The sequence below is a fragment of the Sminthopsis crassicaudata genome, chromosome 3 (assembly GCF_048593235.1).
Source record: "Sminthopsis crassicaudata isolate SCR6 chromosome 3, ASM4859323v1, whole genome shotgun sequence".
In the NCBI taxonomy this organism is placed as follows: domain Eukaryota; kingdom Metazoa; phylum Chordata; class Mammalia; order Dasyuromorphia; family Dasyuridae; genus Sminthopsis; species Sminthopsis crassicaudata.
The window spans coordinates 603,704,484-603,726,750 of NC_133619.1; the positions used below are offsets into that span (position 1 = coordinate 603,704,484).

At 48.2% G+C, this 22,267-nt stretch overlaps 1 protein-coding gene across 2 annotated transcripts; it reads left to right on the forward strand.

The window, feature by feature from the left end:
* The first annotated feature begins 8,726 nt into the window (after positions 1–8,726).
* Positions 8,727–22,244, forward strand: KDF1 (keratinocyte differentiation factor 1). Of its 2 annotated transcripts, none has more exons than XM_074305688.1 (7): positions 8,727–8,864; positions 16,410–16,549; positions 16,648–16,724; positions 17,719–17,935; positions 18,180–19,269; positions 20,816–20,890; positions 21,460–22,244. In XM_074305688.1, the coding sequence occupies exons 5-7, from the start codon at positions 18,201–18,203 to the stop codon at positions 21,540–21,542; spliced, it is 1,227 nt and encodes a 408-aa protein (XP_074161789.1). In that variant the 5' UTR covers positions 8,727–8,864; positions 16,410–16,549; positions 16,648–16,724; positions 17,719–17,935; positions 18,180–18,200; the 3' UTR covers positions 21,543–22,244. The 2 variants fall into 2 exon arrangements, with proteins under 2 accessions (XP_074161789.1, XP_074161790.1); XM_074305689.1 differs by lacking the exon at positions 8,727–8,864 and adding an exon at positions 14,575–15,408.
* Positions 22,245–22,267: the final 23 nt, after the last annotated feature.

Below are 22,267 nucleotides of genomic sequence, written 5' to 3' on the forward strand. Positions count from 1 at the left end.
AGCACTGCAGCAAGCAGTCGGAAGGGAACTGTCCCCTGCCTGAGGCACAGAGCCCCCACCCAGCTGCTATCACCCAGAAACAGTCCTAGAAAGTGTGTGAAGCATCCATCCCCTGCTCCCTGAAATGATAATCAGTCAAGGTTGAATCTTCATCAATTTCCTCCTTTGGACAGTGAAACTTTCAAAGATTTCTGAGAGGAAATGTCAATGTCCTGGGCCCTGGGAGGGGAGGAATGAAACGATTTCTAAATCTTAAAACTCAGAATGTCAGAACTGATTCTTTTTCAAATGATAAACATTTATTTTCTCCCCTTCCCGCCTGTTACACGACTGAAAAGAAAAACAAATATATACAGCCAAGCTGGACAAATTTCATGTTGGCCATGTCCAAAAATGCATGTCTCATTTTGCTTCTTGACTTTCATCATGTTTCTCAGTCAGAAAGGAGCTAGATATACATGGCTCAAGATAGGGTTTCTGTATTGCACTGGATGGAGTTCTTAAGTCTTTCAAAATTGTTTGGCTTTTCAATGCTGTTATTATACACATTTCCTCCCTCCTTCCCTCCTTTTGTCCCTCCCTTCCTCCTTCCTTCCTTTTTTCCTTTTTTTCTGAGGCAATTGGGTTAAGTGACTTGCCCAGGAAGTGTTAAGTGTCTGAGATCAAATTTGAACTCGGGTCCTCCTGAATTCAAGGCTGGTGCTCTATCCACTGCGCCCCCTAGCTGCCCCCTTCTTTCTTTCTTTTTAACAAAATTCTGTTGTATTATTTTTAACCATACTTTTCTTTGGCTTTCTTACTACGGATCCTGTTTTATTGCGGGCTTAGATAATGCTTGAAATGTTTGACTTCCCCACACCAACAGCCATCACAATATCTTTGTCATGAAAGTGTGCTTTTTAAGCACTATAATTATCACATGTTTCCTTGGTGTAATATATTGTACAAATTTTCTGATTGTGTTCAGGTCACTCTAATCTGTTCATTCTAGTCTTCCTAATTCTCTTGGAAACTATCCATTTTATTCTTTGTTATCACACAAATATATTCAATAGCATTTATATACCACAATTTATTTAGCCATTCTCCAGTAAATTGACATCGCCTTAGCTTCCAGCTCTTTGCCAGCACAAAAAATAATGCCATAAATGCTTTGTTCTGATGGGTTCTTTTCCTCTTTCTTTGATCTTTTTGAGGCTATAGATCTAGAAGTGATATCACTGAGACATGAGCATTTTAGTGACTTGGATATAATTCCAAATAATAATGGGTTGTTATTGTTATTTGTCCTTCATACTTGAAAAGAACCAATGACATCACAATGTTAGGGTCAAGGTACAGTGTATTTGACTGCAGTTGACAAAATTACATGACCTCAGAAAGCTTTATCACAAATTGGGTACAAATAGTTTGAATATTTGGAGTGGAGCTGTCTCTAGATTTACACAGCTCATGTTTCCTTTTGGGGGTCTGTAATTCTGCTTTGCTCATCAAACACAGCACCTTTACTGGGAGCCCACCACATGTAGGACCATCTTGTGCCAGAGTCTCCTATGTCTCACAATCAAGTCCAAAATTCTTCACAGAGATCCTGAGAGTGTCTCGTATTGCTACTCTTGAACCTGAATACCTGTCTCGTGTGAGTTCTCCATAACATTGTCTTTTAGGCAAACATACATTTAGTATTTGAACAACATGATCAGTCCCTCGGTTCCCTGCGGTAAAATTTGAATGCTTGGCAGTTCAGTTACAGCGAGGAACTTCGCATCCCTTATCTTATCCTGCCAGGTGAGCTTCAGAATTTTCCTAAGACAATTCAAATAGAAATAATTCAAAGTTCTCCCAAATCTCCCAAACATTGAGCTAACTATGGCAGTAATAATCTGATCATCTGTGTGGACATCCCTGGGAAATATACTGCCAAGAGAAGGGAATTCAAAACTGCTCCTTTCTTTGTAACCAATGGTTTCCTGTACAGATGGTGCTGTGCTAGCTGGTGGAGAACCTCTGTTTCCTTAGTGTTAATTTTTAAGCTAAAAGCGCACAAGTAGTACAAAATCGGCCTATATTCTGCTGCAGCTGTCACAAAGGCTGCATTGAGTACACAATTTTGAAATAAAAGTCATACACACAACTCTCCCTTCACTTTAATCTTGGCTTGGAGTCTTTTCAAGTTAGTTTATCATCAGCGCAGCAGCTGACTGATGCTTTTTTCATCTTTGTTTAAAGCATGGATCACTGAACCTCAGAGAAGAACCAAGTCCGTCATGTGGATCTCTGCTCAATCTTGCTGTTGCTTTCTACAATGTATTCCTGGTTCTGTTTGTTTCACTCAGCAGCATCTGGTAAATCTTTTCAGACCTTTCTAAAATCGGCCCGTCATCATTTCTTATAGAACAATAATCTTCCATTATTTTCATAGTATGAACAGTTTTAATAACAGCACTTATACACTATTTTAAGGTTTGCAAATATCTCACTTTATCCTAACAGGAGAAGGTTGTTATTACTATCTCCATGTCATGGTTTAGGAAACAGAGGCTTAATGACTTGCCCAGAGTCATATAGCTCATAGTGTCTAAGGCTGAACTTGAACTCGGATCTTCCTGACTCTAAGATCACTTAGCTGCCAAAGTAACTGGACTACTTTGCAACCCCACCAACAGTGCTGGATGTACCTGTTTTTTGGAAGGGACCTGTTAAAATTCACCAAGTTCATCCCTTTTCCCTTTTCCTAGATACTTGAATGTACTCTTGAACCCCTCAGAAATGAGAATAGGATCACCCTTTGTTTTGCAGAGATTGTTGTCACCCAGGTTGGGGTGGGAGTGTCTATCAGTACGCAATAGAGAAATAATCCTAGATGATTGTGTTTTCTTTCAACAAGCCTGAGCAACCTTGAGTTGGCTGTGGGTAGAAACGGGAAAGCATTTGTGGGGGCTCTGGTTTGAGAGAGTCTGGCATATTCTCTGGGAAAGCTATGGTCTTTGGAGGGATGAAAGAGAAATCCTTGGAATGAGCCCCTCTCTTCCAAATCTTATATGACAAAGGTCCAATCCCTAAGCCCAAGTTCTTCCTAAAAATAGGCAGCTTACTCCAAACTCCCCGCTTCAGGTTTCCCAAGTTCCCCCTCTGAGAAATCTTTTCAAATTAGACAAACTATAGTTTATCATCTATAGTTCCCTAATTCCCATGTTAATGCCTTTCTTCCAAATAGAAAGAAAAAAAGAATCTTTCTCCCTGCCCCAAATAACCCAAACTGGAAAAGATTTCTAAGTGATGATGAGAGACATTCTCATGGGTCAGCAAAACCAGGGACTTGGGTCTCTCTTGCAGTGGCAGAGTGAGTAGAGAAGAATTCAATCAATTATTGAACAAGTATTTATTAAACACCTGCTATATGCTAGGAGCTAAGGATTCAAAGATAAAAACTAAAGGATAAGGCTCTGTTCTCAAAGTGTTTGTTTACATTCTATCAAGCAACAAGTGCATGTAGAAAATATCTATAAAGAAACTGACTCCTGTTGGGAGGACATGCTTGTGACTGGGCCAGAAGATAAAACTGTTATATTACAGTAATCTCTAGATTAGGGGCAATTAAAATACTGGCTTTGAAGGCAGGAAATTGAGATTCAAACTCCAGCTCTGATATTTAGTGCTTGACTTTAGACAAACTATGTAGGTCTCTGGGCCTAAGTTCATCCTCTGTAAAGTAAAGAGGTTGCACTAGATAGCCTCTATGGGCCCTCCCACTTTTGACAATCTGTGTTCTAAGTTCCCTCCTAATTCTGACATTTTTTATTTTGAGATTTTTCTCAGCTCTGGCATTTTATGTTCCATGTTCCCTAATAGCTTGGACATCCTGTTTTCTAAGTTCTTTCTTAGCTTTGACATCTTGTATTCTAAGGTCTGACATTCTCTCTTTCATGCTTCCTTCCAGTTCTGACGTCCTGGGGTTCTAAAGGCCCTCCTAGCTCTGACATCCTGTGTTCTAAGGTCCTATGTTCTAACACTCCCTTCTAGCTCTGACATCCCATGTTTCTTTTTTTCTCTCAATAGTATTTTATTTTTCCAAATACATGTCAAGATAGTTTTCAACATTTATTTTGTAAAACTTTGTGTTCCCAGATTTCTCCTTCCTTTATCTACCTCACCTCTCCCCAAGACAGCAAGCAATCCGATATAGGTTAAACATGCTTAATCCTTTAAAACATATTTCCATTTATGTCACGTTGTGCAAGAAAAATCAGACCAAAAGAAAAAAAAAAACCATGAGAAAGAAAAAGCAAACAAACAAAAAAGTGAGAATTCTATGCTTTCATCCACATTCAGTCTCCATAGTTGTCAAATCTAGATATAGATGACATTTTTCATCCCAAATCTCTCAGAGCCATCTTGAATCATTGCTTTGCTGGAAAGAGCCAAGTCCCTCATAGTCGATCATCACATAATCTTGCTGTACCTGTGTATAGCTTATTTCACTCAGCATCAGTTCATTTAAGTCCTTCTTGTCTGTTCTGAAATCATCCTGCTCATTATTTCTTAGAGAACAATAATATTCCATAACTTAGTCAGCCATTTCCCAACTATGGGCACCCACTCAGTTTCTAATTCCTTGCCACTACAAAACATTTTGCATTTGTAGGTCCTTTTACCTCTTTTATGACTCTTTGGGATACAGACCTAGTAGTGACACTGTTAAATCAAAGTTTGGATATAGTTCCAAATTGCTCTCCAATTTGTATTAGTTCACAACTCTACCAACAATGCATTAGTGACCCAGTTTTCCCACATCTCCTCCTATGTTTATCATCTTTCCCTCTCATTTTTGCTAATCTGAGATGTGTGCAGCGGTACCTCAGAATTGCCTTAATTTGCTTTTGATCAGTCAATAGTGATTTAGAGCATTTTTTCATATAGATATAAATGGCTTTAATGTCTTTCATCTGAAAATTTTCTGTTCATATCCTTTAACCATTTATCAATTGGCGAATGACTTGTAGTCTTATAAACTTGAGTCAGTTCTCTTTAGAAATGAGATCTTTATCAGAAACATTATTTCCCAGCTTTCTGCTTTCCCTTTTAATCTTGGCTTCACTGATTTTGTTTGTGCAAAACTTTTTAAATTTAATGTAATCAAAATTATTCATTTTGCAATTCATAGCGTTCTCTAGTTCTTCTTTGACTACAAATTCTCCCTTTCTTCACAAATCCGAAAGGTAGACCATTCCTTGCTCTAGTAATTTGCTTATAGTATCATCATTTTGATGTTCCATTTTCTAAGATCCTTCCCAGTTCTGACATCCTGTGTTCTAAGCTTTCTTGTACCTCTGAATTTTATGTTATAAAGTCCTTCACATAGCTAGTGTTTGAAATGGGATTCAAATCCAGAACTTTCTAACTGTTCTTAAAAAAGATGTTCTATACACATTCTTTTTTTTTTTCAGTTCATAGAAGTTACTTCCTTTCTATGTATTTTTCATCACTTCAGAGGGGAAGCTTTCTAAGACACATTCTTCAGGTCCCAATTGCCATAAATAGAAGATGTAATTTTACTGCATCATCACTGCAATTATTATTTTTCATTTGAGTTTTTCTTTCTTTTCCATTGTTATCATTTCTACTTGTGGGTCAATGTACCTCTGGAGGATAGAGGGAATAAGGGTGGAGAATGCCACCTCCTTTCTGATTTATTGTTGTCTGTGGTCAAATGAAGGCTAAGAAACCACATTAAAAAGGGTTTTCCCCCATAACTTCTGCATTTTTTTCCTATTCCCCAATCCATAAAATGGAGCAGAAACTCAGAGATCAAACTAGACTGAATCCTGGACACAGTGCATCCTGGGCACAGGCCCCCTAGTCTCAGGGTCTTTAAGACCTGGCAGGACTCACTCCTAGTCCTTGGAAGGACCAGTCAGTCCTGGACAAGGTCCAGGCTCTCTCTCCGGTCTGCCATCATTGCCTTCCATAAACCATCAGAGAAGCTGCTCCCTTTCTGCTTATAGACAACATCCTTCAATTACTGGAAATCAATCAGTCATTGGACAAGCATTTATTAAACACCTACTTTAAGCATTAAAGATATAAAGAAAAGTAAAGACACTGTCCCTGATCTCACAGATCTTACAATCCCTGCCAGCCAGGACCGAGTGAGTCCTTGTATTGTTCTAGCTGCTGCCTGGTACTTTTTAAGTAGGTGGTACACAGGGTGGTCTCCCCTCTCATGTGCTTCCCAGAACCTTTACCCAGACACCAAATATAGGTTTCCTATGATGTTGTAATCCTCAATCCAAATTTCCCAAAACTTCCCTTGATTTCCTACTATGATGAAGCAGGAGCAATTGCAGTTATGGGTCAGACCAAGGATATGGTGGTACTCTGCGGTAGCTGATGAGAGGATGCCGATTAGCTTATCTTGTCCTTAAATTCCAAAAGTGGAACCAAGTGTCAGATTCCAGCTCTCCTGTGGAAGGAGTCACTCAAGAACGTGAAGGCTGATCTGGAGAATTTGAGGAAAATGGCTGACAGAGTCAGGTCTCCAAGCTCCTTCTGACAAATTGGTAAACTAGGCTGTTAACTCTGTAGGCAATTTAAAAATGTATTTATTAGTTTTATAATGTTTTGATTTTCATTTTCCCTCTCTGCTTTCCTTCTTCTCTCCCCAAGATGGCAATCAATCTGATATATATGTGTACAATCATATTAAATATATTTAGTCATCTTGTGAAAAAAGAATAGGAACCAAAGGGGAAAACCACAAGAAAGAAAAAAAACCAATAAAAAAGTGAAAATAGTATGCTTTGATCTGCATTCAGACACCATAGTTCTTTCTCTGTCAGTATTTTCCATCACAAATCCTTTGAACTGTCTTGGATCATTGCATTACCGAGAAGAACTAAGTCTGTCACGGTTGATCATTGCACAACGTTGCGGTACCATGACAAATATGGAAATATGTTTAGAATATGTTTAGAAAACTTGCACATGTTTAACCTACATTCGATTGCTGTTGTCTAGGAGAGAGGGAAGAGGGAGGAGGAAAAGGAGGGAGAACAATTTGAAATATGAGGTTTTGCAAAGGTGAATGTTAAAAACTACCTTTGCATGTATTTGGAAAAATTAAAAGCTATTATTTTAAAAAGTAATGTTGCTGTTATGTACACTCTTCTCCTTTCACTGAGCATCGATTCATGTAAGTCTTTCCAGGTTTTTTCTGAAATCTGCTGCAGGCAGTTTTAGGAGAATGTCCAAATGATCATGTTCCCCTTGGAGGAGATGAAGTTTCCAATCCATATAGGATAGAAAGCCCAGAGAGAGATAGAAGGACCAAGCCCATTCTCATCTGCCCCATGCGGGACCAGGTTCTTGGGTAGTTGGGTAGGCACAGGGCCACTGGGCCGGTTTGGCTGATGCAGCCTCTGGTTCTACCACGGGCAAGAACGACTTCCTCAAGCTTATTTGTAGAACTGTGGTCAAATAGGAATCAGTAGGTCCTGAGCTAGGACACCGAAGTCTTGCTTGAGTCCTGGGTTGTTCCAGGGAGACTGGCCTTGGTACAAACGGGGCTTTCCTGCACTTGACTGCTGCGGAAACTGAGGGGGCAGCGGAGGCCACGTAACAGGGTTCCTGGGCAGCCTTGGAGGCCAAAGGAGGCTTGGCAGCCAGGAGGAGCCACCAAAACATTCCATCTCCTGGGCTGAACAGCCACTGGCTCAGAGGTCTTTGAGTCACTCCCATTTTCACAGAATTCGTTTCACAAAGTATGTTCCTCATAACAAAGTACTTGTGATGGATAGGACACCGGAACTGGAGTCAAGGAGACTGGGATCAAAAGCTCAATTTATGAGCCATGTGACCCAGACAGGAATGCTGCCCAGTGTTATTTCTGTATATCTCTCTCTCACTTTCTTTCTTTCTATCTCTGTGTGTCTCTCTCTTTCTATCTCTGTGTTTCTCTATTATCTCTTTCTCTCTCTCTCTCTCTCTCTCTCTCTCTCTCTCTCTCGATCTCTCTCTCTCTCGATCTCTGTCTCACAATCTGTGTCTCTCTGTGTCTCTGTCTTTCTCCCTTTCTGTCTCTATCTGTGTCTCTCTCCTCCCCCTCTGATTCCCCTGATTTCTTTCAAGTCCGGGGTTAAACCTTTCTTGTTCCCCTTCATCCCCTCACCTCAGTTGTTTGTCGCCAGTGTATCCGGTCTGTAACTTGTTTTGTTTCGTTTTTTGCGGAAATTTGAACACTGCCTCCTCCGTTAGACTGTGACCTCTTAGAAAGCGGGGGTCGTTTATTCCCCTTTCTTTGAATCCCCAGAGCCCCGCCCTGCGCCTGCAGGTGCACATAGTAGGCGCTTAATAAATGCTGGTTGGCAGGTGACTCCTCCCCTCCGCCACATTTATTCATGCCCCTTTGGTCTCTATCGGCCGGCTTCTTCGGGAGCTGGGGCTGTTTTGTTGTTGTAGAAGAAGAAGTGAATAAATGCTAGTTGACGGAGTGACGGAGCTAGTCCAGACTCGGGAAAACACTTAAACCCAGTCCCCTCCTCCTCCTCCTAAGATAAATAAACAAAAAACTCGGGGAGTCCGGCTGCCTGTGGGAATCCGGGAGTGGGTCCTTCCCCCAAGCGCGGGGGCAAACCTTCCGAGGTGATTAAGGGATGCAGATACCCAGGAGAGAAGTATCCCCTGCAGATGGGGGTGGGGCGGGGGCGGCTCTGCTCTCATTCGGGGTAAAAAAGGCGAGGCTTCGCGAAGTTCGGAAGCGTGTCCCTAGCGGCGGCCCGTACGCCGCGTCCCGCGAGACGTTTACCTGGGCCCCAGGTGAGCGCAGAAGGAGGAGCTGCGCTGAAGCTGCTCACCTGGCGGGACAGGTAAGCGGGCGCTGGCGGGGGGGTGAGGGGGGTCCCGCGACTGGCCCGGGCTGGGCTTACCTTACTTGGACCTTACCTGACCTGGACTCACCTGTCTCGCACTCACCTGTAGCGCTCCTGGCGGTTGTAACTGGGCCGGGGCCGCTCCCAGGGGCGCCGCTTCCGGGCCGACCGGGTCCTGGGGCTGCGGGGAGGAGCGGCCTGGGCACCCTGACCCGGCCGGGACCTCCTAGCCTAGCGCTGCCCAGGATCCCCAAGGCTACGGTGGGGTAGGGCTGGGACCCCGGGAAATTCCGTGCTCTCCCGTGCCCCACCCTGCAGCTCTAGCCCCTGAGACCCCCCCCCCCTTCCCCGGCAGTTCCAGCCCCTGCGACCCCCTCTCCCCGCAGTTCCAGCCCCTAAGACCCCTCCCCCCCGCAGCTTCAGCCTCTGTGATCCCCCTCCCCCCGGCGGCACCTGCGACCCCTTATGACCGCGTATGTGCACCCCACTCGCCCTGAGGGTGCGTCCCCCACCCAGCGACAGCCGGTGCCACCCCAAACCCGTCCTGTGCGTTGCAGTGACAGTCTGTGCGGCCCCCCCCCCAGTCCGGCTGTGCAGCCGGGGCCAACTCTTTTTAGCACCTGGTGTTTCGAAGGTTCCCACCCCTGGCAGTCTCGGGGCCAACAACTGTGTGTCTGGTGGAGGAACTTCTGGAGAGCCCCAGGATTCGGGCTGGGGGCTCTGGGGCGCGGTGGGGCCCTAACGGAAGAGCCTGGAGCTCTGACTGGAAGACCCAGCCTGGGGCCAAGGAGGTGTGAACCCGCAGCTCCTCTGGCCCGCTTCCTGTCCCTCTCTCTAGGTCATTAAGTCCGTGCGGAGCCGGTTCTAGGCTCCCAGAAGGAGAGCGCTCCCCTACCGAGAGCTCGGAGGTTAAAGGATTCCGGCTGGGATCTCAAACTTGGCTCTCACAGCCCCTCTCCGTGATCCCACCTAAAGGACGCCCATCCAGCATTTCTGATAATCCACCCTCGCGCCCAGGTAGCAGATCCCATATGGAGTCAGGAAGCCGGGGGCCAGCCCCGATGGCCTCTTGAGGTGTATTGGCGGAGTGAGGGAGAAGGCAAATCTATGAACTTGCCGGTCATCTTGGATGAGGGTGGAAAGAAACCCAGCTGATGGGTGGGGAGGGCAGCGAACCCTCCTCACTCTGCCCAGGAGCGTGGAAATTTGAATATCTCGCCTGACTTTTAAGATCTGGAAAGCTTTTTTCCTCACAACATGCCTGTGAGATAGGAAAGTTCAAGTATTAATCCATTTTATAGACCAGCAAACTGAGGCTTGTTGAGGGGCAGAGTGATTTGCCCATAATATATCAGTTATGTGATCATAACTAAGGTAATCCTGAGGCCAGGTTCAGCAGTAACAGATTCCAGTAATCGGGGCATAGTTGTAATGGAAGAAACCATTCAGGAGGCCCCACTTCTAGCCCTGCTAGATCCAATGATCAGTTCTGTGCCTTCGGTTAAATCCGTTTTCCATAGTGCAATGGGAGAAATCATTTTGGTTCCTATGTATTGAGTTTGCATTAGTACACCTGAGGAGACGGATCTTTTGTAGCATTTGGGATGTTCCAACCTGTTTGCAAAGAGTCAGACTAGCTTAGAGAATGGAGTGCTAAGGGATGGCATCCCAGGGAGTTGGTGGCAGGCGGAGAGGCCTTCCTCAATCCATCAACAAGCTTTATTTGGTTTCTGGGAATACAAAAGCAAAAGTGAAATAGTCTTTTCCTTAAGGATTTTTTTTTTAATGAGAGAAGATAGTGTGTGTGTTGTGTGTGTGTGTGTCTATTGGGTGTTCCAAAAGTCCTAGGACATTTGGAAGCTTTAGTAAATTTACTGATGATTATAGTAGGGACTGGGACGGTCACCACCCTGTGGGGGGAGGGGAAGAGGAGGGGGGGGGAGGACAGAGAGCGGCTGAAGCAGGGATTGCGGCTCAAGCACGATGGCAAACGTGTCCAGCCTTATCGCTGCTGAGGGGTTGGGGCTAGCTGATGGGAAAAGGAAGGACTTCTGCATCTGTCCATTAACTGACCATTATCTGTGAAAACTACTGGTTAGAGAGGGAAGAGGTGATGAGCCCTGAAGGGATGGCCTAGAGACGGACTGACCCTAGGAGTCTGGATGGGAGAAGAGACTTGAATAAATCTGTGTGTCGATAAAGGGACATCTTAGCTGAGGGTTTATCACCGGCAGAGAGTGTGCCTTGAAGCAAAAGGCTTGGCACGTCTGCCCAGTCCGAGTTCTAGGTTGGGAGCCCGGATTTAGGCTTGGGGCAGATGAGAAATAGAGCCAGGAATGAAGGAAGAATATTGATGCCCCCTGGGGGCCCCAACATGAGGGCAGAGTTAGAGCCCTTGTCTGTGGGATCCTTCTCCCAGTCTAAGGAGCAGAAGGCAGGATGGGCCACGAACACAAACATGTTTAGGGACACAGATGGCCTCGGGTTGTGGTGAGCTAATAATAATAATAATAATAGCATTTCTATAGCACCTCAAGGGTTGCAAGGCCTTTTACCATGATCTCATTTGAACTTCGCCACAATCCTGGAAGATAAGTGCTACTCTTATCCCCATTTTACAGATGAGGAAACTGAGGCAGAGTCACACAGGTAGGATTTGAACTTTGGTCTTCCTGACTCCAGATCTAACAGAAGACTCAGCTTCTACTGAAGAAGAAAACAGATTCAGCCCCCTTCACGACCATCCCTTGGAAAGGCAGTATTGAGGAACTAGATCTAGAGTTAGAAGGGCCTGGATTCAAAGCCACTTTAGACATTTATCAGATAACGAACAAGTCAGTGAACAGAGTGGTGGACGTGGAAGAAAGAAGAGCCGAGTTTAAATTTTTCCTCATGCTTACTAGCTATATAAATCTGGGCAAATCACTTGATCTCTTTTGGCCTCAATTTCCCCATCTCTAAAATGGAGATACCTCCCAGAGTTGTTGTGAGGATCAGATGAGACTATTTGTGAAATGCTTAGTGCAGGGCCTGGCACAGAGGAGATGCTTAATAAATATTTAGGGTTTTTTCCCCTTCCTCTGCAAGCTTTTTTGTTTTGTTTTGTTTTGTTTTATCAGTAGTACCCAATAATTCTCTAAGATTAAATAAAATATAATTATTAAATAAGATTTAACGTTAAAAATAAATTAGGGGGATTAAATAAAATATAATACAGGTGAAATGCTTTGTAAGTGACCCAGTCTGAAGGTCAGGTGATAACAATTGGCTCCCACTGCCCTTCCCCCTGCCCTCCCCCAACTATGACTACCCAGGTATGGTGGAAAGAATGAGGCTGTTCAGGGATCTCTATCCCTCCCAGGCCTGGGCATCTGCTGACCTGCCCACTCGGGCTGGAGCTATGAGCCCCCGCTTGGTTGATGAGTAGCCGGCACACAAAGCCCCCAGTTGTTTTGAGTCAGTCAGAATGGCTGTTGCTTTTAGTTGCCAGTGCTGGTTAGTCCTGGGAGCTCAGAACCTAGCAGAGGAATCAAAGACACAGTGATGTTCGAGGATGGAGCTGGCTGCATGAACTAGTAACATCAGAGGATCTGGACTTGCAGTGGGTCTGTGTCTTCCCCAGAACCAAGCTCAGGACTCTGTACCCAGATTCAGACTTGTAAAGGACCTCAAATTACCATCTAGTCCAAGTCCTCAGCTTGATAGAGGGAAACCATCTCTTGGGGAGAATGTGAGCATTAACACTGGATAGCACGCTAGGCTCGGAATGGAGAAGGCCTGAGTTCAAATCCAGCCTCAGACACTAGCTGTGTGCCCCTACACAAGTCACTTAATCTCTGCCTCCATTTACTCCTCTGTCAAATGTGGATAAGAAGCGTGCCATTCTCCCCGAATTATTGTCAGGATTGGATGAGATAATAATCTCGAAGCTCTTAGCCCAGGGCTGTCACATAGGGAGCGCTGTGTAAATTGTGATCATTATTGCCATTCTTGAGGCATTGCTACTCCCATCTTTGTTCCTTCATTATTGAAGGAAGATTAATGGGATCATCCATATCCCTGAGCAAATATAACTAACTCACATGCACTTAGCAAAATGCTTTCCCATCATTCCCTCATCCCATGTTTCAGACACTTCTGTGAAGGTCGGGCAGGTATTGTCCACCCATTTAATAGATCAGGATACTGAGGCTGAGAGGTGAGGTGACTTGCCCAATAAGTTTGTAACTGAGACCTCTTACTGAGCTATCCTGTCTTTTCCTACTACATTTGTCTGAGTGCATTTGCATTCCATACCTCCTGCCCCCAAACCCCTTCCAACCATCTGCTTACCATCCTTTCCTGAAGGAGAAAAAAATCCCAAAGGAAATTGAAGACGGCCAGGAAACTCCAGATGGGGGAAGTGGTGTTCAAAACCAGAATCAGAGATCATCTGGTGTAAATCTCAAGTACCTTTTTGTTGGCCGACATCTCATTAGAGCTGAAAACACTCTTAAAACCTCAAACAAGAAGGCCTGGGAAAAGTGATGGCGATTTTAGACAACACACAATACCAGCTCACCTTTCGGTAACACTTTAAAGTTTCTCACAACAATACTCCGAGCTAGAATGTGAAGACTATTCTAATTTAAAATTAAGAAATGGGCTTAGAGTCGTCTCGGGTCACACAGCTTGTTTGTAGCATCACCATCATCACTAAGTTTAATGCCTTTCTACCGTACTACACTGCCTGGTTGGTTACTGGTAGCTGGGGTTTCCTGGCCCCCTCCCTGTCACCCTTTCCATACTGGCTGCCCTTCTGCTCATTCCCCCCAACAGGGTAGTTAGAATATTCCTTGCTCTCCATCACTACATCCAGGTTTTTCCTCCTACCTCCATCTCTCAGTTACTTCCCTGTCTCCCTCACTCAAAATTGTAGGAACTATTTCCTCCTGCTCCATTCCTTAGGCTCTGACAGCTCCTTCCCAGCGTAGGTCCCACAGTTGGCTGTTGGTGTTGGGAGGCCCTGGGAGGCCTTGGATGGCCTTGGATTCAGTCATCACCTGCACAGCAATGATTCTCAAATCTGCTCATATAGTCTTGACCTTTCTCCTCCAATCACAGATGTCCAGCATGTCCAAAAAAGGAATTCCCCTTTCCCCCAGAGCTTCCCTTCTTTCTAATTTCCTCCTCCTGTTGAAGGTACCAGCATCCTGCCAGTCACACAGGCTGGAATCATCTTCATCTTTCTCTCTCCCTCCATAAAACTTACAAAATCCTGTTTGGCTTTTAAAGCTCTTCATAATTCCCCCTGCTCTGCTGTTTCAATCTTTGCTGCCCCTTTCCCTTCTCTTAAATCCGGTAACATCAGCCTCTTTGCTGTCCTCAAACAAGACTGCCCACCTCCCAATTCTGGCCATTTTCACTGGCTATTCCCAACATCCGGAGGGTTCTCGCTCTTCCTCATCTCTTCTTCCTGGCTTCCCTTCAAGCCCCAGCAAAAATTCCACCTTCTCCAAAAAGGCCTTTCCTGATCCCTCCTAATCCCAAAGCCTTCCCTCTATTGGTTATTTCTAGTTTATCTTGTCCATAGTGTATTGTATGTACAAGTCTACACTACATCTCCCTTAGTTTATCTTGTCCATAGTGTATTTTATGTATGTGTCTACACAGCATTTCTCTTAGTAGACTGGGAGCTCCTTGAAAGCAGGGGCTGTTTTGTTTGGTTTTTGCTATTCTTTGTATCCCTAGTTCATTGTGACGTCTGGCATACAGTTGACACTTAATGGTTGATAAACTGTCAATTAGTTATACAAAGGACAGGGTGGTAGAGATCTGGACATAATCTAATAAGATCTGAATCCTGAGTCTGGTTTATTAGCTGTCTTACTATGATTTTCTCTGCCTTCATCTGCTCATTGGTAAAATGGGAATAATGATACCTATAGTATCTAATTCCATAAGTATTTACTTAACACCTATTATGTGTCAGGGAATAAGGATATAAACTTAGTATAGAGCCTGTGAGTAATGGGCCTTTAATAAATGCTTATCCATTAACCGATTGAAGTACATTTATGGATGGATGTACATACATATACATGCACAAACCCCATTTGGGGTAGAGGGGGAGGATGGTGGAAATTTCTCAACAGCCTCCCTCCCCCAAACAGAGGTGTCAAAAAATACTGGCCAAGAAAGGGATATTATCTTGAGTGCTATTGGGGACCAGATTAAAATGTAATTAGGAAATATTTGCCAAGATAAAAAATATAATAGAACCTAGATTATGTGAATATGTGGTTTTCTAGGTCAACATGCAGCCTTATTAATGGCAACAAATTCTGGTTTCACACCTGTCTCCACCCCCTCTCCTACACTGGGATGGAGGAAGGCCAGAGTATCCTTTCTTTTCCAGCCAAGATGTCCAAGGGAGGATGAAAGATGGGAGAAAGACTCAAAGGCTGCTTGCCTCTCCAGGCAGGGCAATTTGCTTCATGTCTCAAGTGCCCAGAATGGATGGGAGGAGCTAGAGCTACTTCTTCAAATAAAAGATTTAGCAGTGAGTTGGGGTAGGGTAGCTACCTTTGACCTTAAAATCAGAAAAGGGTTAGGATCAGTGAGACTGCTCTCCCCTGACTGAGTGGGATGCTAATCCAAAAGATGGATCATGGTTTCATCAATGAGAAGAGCTTAATGCAGGATTGGTAAACACCCCAAAGTTCAAGCATTAGTTGCCTTTGAACAAAAAGTGACACTGGGATTAAGGAGAAATAGAGGCAAAAAAAACCCCACTGCCTTTGGGAATGAGCAACCTGGATACTAGTTCCAGCTCGGTGGCTAATTCTCCCCTTTCTAGGCTTCAGTTTCCTCAATAAAAGGAGGACTGGACTAAAGAAACACTGATTCGTTCAGGCTCTGACATCTTTTAATATTCTGGATTCTATTCCCAAACATTGTTATGTGAAGATCTTTCTGATAGGCAGTAGTAAGGGAAATATAAAATGTAAACGTGACGGTCCCTGCCTTCATGGCCCTTCCAGTCCACTAAAGGAATATAGCACTGATATTCTAGTACATAATAATAGAGGTACAAAGTGCCCTGGGAGGTCCTCGGTGACCTCGGGAAGATCAGGGAAACTTTCCTGGTGGGTGCCCTTTTGATTTGCCAAGAACTTGGCAGTTGGTCGAAGAAAAGAGAGGGAGGAAGACCATGTGGGCATTGGGGACGAGGCTGAGAAATGGCAGGCTCCGTTTGGCTGGAGTCCGGGCTTTGAGTACCAGATAAAGGGCTTCTGATTCTCAAGCAACGTTGAGCCAACAAAGACAGAAATTTCATGGCTGTAGCTCTGTAAAAAGAGGCGTTTTGGGGGTATCACAAAGCATGGTGTAGGAGAACAGTATGGAGGGGATCAAGGTGAGGTCCGGGTTGATGACAGCCAGGTCAGTACTTGATCCTGTGGTGAGAGGTCCATTCAGCCCAGTAGGCCAATCTGCTTACCTTTCCTGCTGTTGACCAGATGACCAGCTCATCCGACCGTTTTACCTCCCCCCCCCATTCAGGGAGCTGAGGGGGACCCACAGAAGCTAAAGTTCTGGCCCCCGTGGAGGATTGTGGACAGAAAACCAGACCAAGAAACTGGAGGCAAAGCCAAGAAGATGTAGGTTGCACAGCGGGGGACCCTGAGGAACCAGGTTCTGAGGTTGGTCTAGGAAGGCTTCTGGATGGGGGGAGTCTTGGACAAAATGGTGCCCCTGGATCGGAGGAAAGGAAAATGACTGTTTGTTTTGTCACCTGTAGGGAGGAAACAGCGAGGCGCTTGGCCCAGCCACAGCGAGGAGAACTTAGAGCAAGCAGAGGAAATTAAGGCTGGAAAGGTAGTTGGGGGCCAGGTCTCAGAAGGCCTCGGAGGGTGGGCGATGGAGGGCTCCGTGCCAGTCTGAGAAGGGGCTCAGAGGGTCAGGAGCCACAAGGCCGTGACGTTTAGTGAAAGGTTTCCTCAGACTCACGGGCCGTGGGACATCAAGTGAGTCATTTAGCCCCCAAGTGCCTCCAAAACAAGAACAAATCCCCGGATTTCTCTGGCTTTGAATGGGTTGGTCCTGGGTGGGCGGGGTTCAGGGAACCAGGTAGAGGCTCTTGGAGGTCATTCAGGAAAGGCCTGGATGCAGGTGGGGGGCCCAGGGATCTGAAGGGGAGAGGCCCATTACCATAGAAGCAGAAAGGCTCGACGACTCTGGTTGTGAGCGGGCAGGAGGGCACTGAAGTTCCCAGCCCCGGAGCAAGGAGGAGGCTCAGAGCCAGTGGCAGAGGGAAGTCGGGAAGAGCAGGTTTGGGGGGAAGTGAAGGAGCTCAGGTTGGGCTTCCCCAGAGGAAGGGAATGGGCATTTATGCAGCTCCTCCTGTGTGCCAGGCTCAGTGCCAGAGCTTCTCCCCCATTACCGCCCAATTTGAGATAGAATGGCCTAAAGCAGTTGGAGCCTCGGGTCAGGGCTGAAGGTTTCCTTTGGGACGACGGTGGGACCGAGGCTGAAGCTGCGGGGCTGGCCCCTGGGAGGCCGAGGCAGCGGTGCCGGGGCTCCCCTGGATGGGCAGAGCGCCCGAGTGCCCCTCCCTGCTGCCAGCCGGTCCTGTGAGGCAGCAGGGGCTCGGTTCCTGACACCTCAGAAGGGAGTCAGAGGAGGGAGGTGGGAGGGGCGGGCCCTGGGCTGCAGTGACTAGTGAATGCATCATGCCCTTGGGCCTGGGTGTCGGGCCCCTGGGAGCCTCCCCTGATCCTGCTTGGGCTGGGAGCTCCCTGGGGGAGTGGGCACAGGGGGGGCAGGGGACAGGGTTCTCGGGCTGCTCTGAAAATGAGGCATTTGTTGTCAGCTCCTGGGCAGGGTGTGAGAGAGAGAGGCTGCCATGGGCAGGCCCCAAGCTGGGCAGACGCACCAGCCAACCTTTTGGAGCTTCAGAGAGAGAGGCACTGGGGAAGGCAACGAGTGTGGAGGAAGCCCGGCCTCCCTGTCCAGGTGACCACAGGCAGGGTGGCAAGCGCCCTCCTGCCCAGGTCCACTCCTGCTGCCCCAGAAGGAACCGGACAGAGGTAACGGCTCCCCCGGGATCGGCTGCAGCCCAGTTTCCTCGGCCGGTTTGGGGAGGGGACATGGGGCAGATGACTTGGGGGTAAAGATTCCCGGGACGGTTTTCTAGGTCTCTGCAGTTCTTCTAACTTGGCAGGCCTTGGGCAAGGAGCCAGGGGATCTGGGAGTGGTCATCTCGCAAGCAGGGAGAGGGGCTGGGTTGGGGGGACGGGGGTCCTTCAGCACTCCTCTCCCTGCCCCCCTCAGGCGTCTGTAATGTGGTGAGCCATGCCTGGCCGGCGTCCCGGACATCGCCCGCCGTCCTGCCCTCCCCGGGCAGGCCAGACCTCTTCATGGGAGCGGCCCGCAGGCGTCTCCCCCCGAGAGGCCTGCCTGGAGGTGTACGGCGCAGCGACGCCCCAAGTCAAGCCGGGCCGCCGGCTGGCCCCGCCAGCCACCCCCCGACGGGCGCGCCGGCCCAGCCCCAGGGAGCCCGGCGCCCGGGAGTCCGAGAGCATCACCTTCATCTCGGGCTCGGCCGAGGCCCCCCTGGACACCACCAGCTGCTGCCTCCCGCGGCCGTGGGTGTGGAACTTGTGCAAGGCCGTCTTCTGCTTCCGCCGCTGCCGGGCCTGCTATCAGCGCTGCGGGGGCTGCGTGCGCAGCTGCGAGGCCTGCCTGCCCTCGCTGGGCCCTTCGGAGCCCTCGCCCGACGAGGGCTGGGGCAAGGAGCACAACGGCGGCCCGGCCCCCAACAGCCCGGCCGCGACCTCTCCCAGCCGGCCAGACAGAGCGGGCTTCAAGTCCGCCATCGGCAGCAGCTTCAGCTACCCCGACGTCAAGCTGAAGGGCATCCCCGTGTACACGTACCGGGGCGTGGACGCCGACTCGTGCCACAAGGAGCCGCTGGCCGAGCAGCCGGCGCGCCGCAGCCTGCCCGGGACCTTGGGCGGGAGCCCGCGCAGCTCCGAGGAGTACTACTCCTTCCACGAGTCCGACCTGGACCTGTCGGAGATGAACGGGGGCTCCATGAGCAGCCGGGAGATCGACGTGCTCATCTTCAAGAAGCTGACGGAGCTCTTCAGCATGCACCAGATCGACGAGCTGGCCAAGTGCACGTCGGACACGGTCTTCTTGGAGAAGACCAACAAGATCTCGGACCTCATCAGCAGCATCACGCAGGACTACCACCTGGACGAGCAGGACGCCGAGTGCCGCCTGGTCCGGGGCATCATCCGCATCAGCACCCGCAAGAGCCGCAACCGGCCGGCCACCACCTGCGAGAGCCGCCTGAGCCGGGGGCCCGCCCCCGACAGCGGCACCGACACCATGGTGGCCTCGGTGCTCAGCCAGGACGGTACGTCCTCCCCCGGCCGGCCCCCGAGCCTGCGGGCTTAGGGTCCAGGGAGCTGGGCTCCGGTAAAACTCGGGCTGGGGGGGGTTAACCAGGCCCAGGAGAGCCCCAGGCCAGGGAGGGCTTCCTCATCGTTTGCCACTTGTGACCCCTTCTCACCTGAGGACTTTGTGTGGCTCTGGCTACGTAGGTGTAGACATTGGCTGACGAGAAATCATAATTTCACAACCCCACATGGGGTCGTGACCCTCAGTTTAGGAAGCTGGGCCCCAGACCAAATGTGCCCGCCGAGTTATGGCAAATGGGCTGAGGGGCAGAGACAGAGTGTGAGCTTTTGTTTTTAATATAGTCTGGCCCTGGGGCAGCTAGGGGGCGCAGTGGATAGAGCACCAGCCCTGAATTCAGGAGGACCCGAGTTCAAATCCGGTCTCACACACTTAACACTTCCTAGCTGTGTGACCCTGGGCAAGTCATTTAACCCCAGCCTCAGGAAAAGGGAAAAAAAAAAAAAAAAAACAATATAGTCCAGCCCTCCCACAGTCTGAGGGACAGTGAACTGGCCTTCTATTTAAAAAGTTTGAGGACCACTGTGACCTATCCCATGGAGCTATGAAGTGCTGGGAGATGAGCCACCAAAGCCAGGCAGGAGAGGTGTATGTGATGGGCAGACAGACACACATGGGGAGGGGGGAGGGGCAGAGGCGGGGGCAGAGGCGGGCACAGAGGCGAGAACATGGACTGGTTACCCAGGCTCCTGGTGAGGAGCAAAGAGGCAATAGAAATGGGGTGCCAGGCAGAACCTGAACTGGGGGGGGGGGGGAATAGAAGGCACGAAAAATCATCAAGCGGAAGAGTGACAGGCTCGAGACAGGGACTAGAGCTAGATTCAGGTACTGTACAGCCATAAGGGGGTGTTTCTGCCCCCTTCCATCTCCTGCCAGAGAGGTCTTTCCTGGGACGACTCCTCTTGCTAGTAATAACTCCTCAGGCATGTCCTTTTTAGGGCTTATTTGTAATGGTCTAATATTTTAAAGACTCTAACAGCCCCAGGAAGGGCAGTTATTAGAGCCTTTCAATGGATCAGGCTCCTAATGGATTATTTGACCCAGCACAAGGCTAGAATGAGGGTTCCTAACCCCTCCCCCCCAAGCTCTTTTCCAAGGGTATTTTTCTGCAACTACTCCCACCTCGGGGCCTCTGCCTTCACCAGCTTGGGCTAGCTCTGGTGGAAGTGGCCCTGGTCCCTGAGGGGCCTGCGTGGGTGGGAAGCAAGCCCCCCATAACAGGAAGAGCTCTGCAATTGCTGCAGAATATTATACCCTTCTAGTGATGAGCAGCCCAGCCCCCACTGCCCTCTCCACTTTGGGAGAACCTCCAGAACTAGATGGGCTTTTCTAATGTGAAGCCTAAAATCATGGCTCCTCAACTTCCACCTATTGTGCCTGGCTCTGCTCCAACAGGTCTAATCCCTCTGGTCCATTAGGGGTGCTCTAATGGGGAGGAGCTCTCCCTCAGGTTGTCATTCCCTGAGCCTATGTTTCTTTCTCAGAGTTAACTGTGCAGATCTCCCAGGAAACCACATCAGATGCCATTGCCCGGAAACTGAGGCCCTATGGAACTCCAGGTCTGGACCCCCGCATGGGATTGGTGGGGAATGTATTGCAGAGCCCGGGAGGGTAAGGCAGAGGTCAGAGGCCCCTTCAGGCTGGGGCTTGGTTGAGAATCACAGGGGCTTTAGAGTTCAAAGACTGAGATTTAATCCCAGTTCTGCCATGCAACTTTGTCTAAGTCATGGCCTTTCCAAGCCCATTTCCTCATCTTGAAAATGAGGGGGTTGAACAAGGTCCTATCCAGCTCTCAAGTCTAGGACCTTGGGGCATCGTAGGTTGTTCAATATGTAGCACTTTGAGGTCAGCAGCCTTGGGAGGGAAGGGCTGAGAGGAAACGGGTTTGGAGAGACAGGGCTTCCAGGGTACAGAGGCCTGGCCCTGCTCCTGCTTATTCCTCTTGAGAAGATAGAATTGTCTACCTGGGACCCCATGAAGGAGGATCATTCTTTATAGGTTGGGAAACTGAGGCCCAGAGGAAAAGCCGGTCCCAGGGCTTCACCTTGTTTTGTCAGCTCCCCTTCTGTGGCTCTCTGTGGGAGCTATGGAGCCTGAACCTCACTTTGCCCATCTCTCTCCTCTTCAGGTTACCCACCAAGTCATGACTCCTCCTTCCAAGGAACTGAGACAGACTCCTCGGGGGCACCCTTGCTCCAAGTGTACTGCTAGCCCTGACCCCAACCTTCTGGGGCCTCCTGGGACTGCAGGCAGGACAGATGGGCCCCGAGAACAATTATTCCCTCTCCGGTGGGTTATCACATAAATCGTTCTGGAGATGGATTCCAGCTCTTATACTGGCTACAGACTCTTGACTGGAAATGCCTTTGGGGGGGTACCAGAGCCCCTAGCCTCCTGGTATACCCTCTTTTTGCCCCCCAGAACTAAGAATAATTTCCTAATGCCGTGAGGCACTCAGTTTCAGGGCCTTTCCCTGATCCCTCAAGAGCTTCTTACTAGCTCTTCAGGGGAGGGGTCTCTGGTTCCTTCCCCAAGTACTGGGCCCTGCAGGCTCCAAAGGCTTCCTGCCTTCCTGGATTGAGTGGCTTTGGTTCTTTTCAGCATCCAGGAGTCTTGCCATGTGGTTGGTTCCACGTCAGGATTCACTTGCCATTATTTACAGAAAGGGCTTGGTTTGTTTTCCCCACTTTTGACTTCCCAGCTCTCCTAAGCTAAGGGGCCTCGGGTTTTGGGGGGTTACAAATTCATCTCGGGTCCTGTGACTGACCAACTTTGGAGAGCTGTGCTAGAGATCTGGTGGTTCTTATTGCTAGCTCCGCACACTTCAGTTGGTTCTGCTTAACCTGCGTAACTCTGACCTAACCTGGTCCAGAACCTTGTATGACATTAATAAAGTTGTTGGATGATTATTCACACCAAACCAGAGTTATTAACCC

Bases quoted from the DNA above. Each gene is read 5' to 3' on its own strand.
- KDF1 (XM_074305688.1), top strand. From the start codon at position 18,201: ATGCCTGGCCGGCGTCCCGGACATCGCCCGCCGTCCTGCCCTCCCCGG. The intron at 19,270-20,815 runs GTACGTCCTCCC...TTTCTTTCTCAG, and splicing joins CTCGGTGCTCAGCCAGGACG to AGTTAACTGTGCAGATCTCC. The intron at 20,891-21,459 runs GTCTGGACCCCC...TCTCCTCTTCAG, and splicing joins GAGGCCCTATGGAACTCCAG to GTTACCCACCAAGTCATGAC.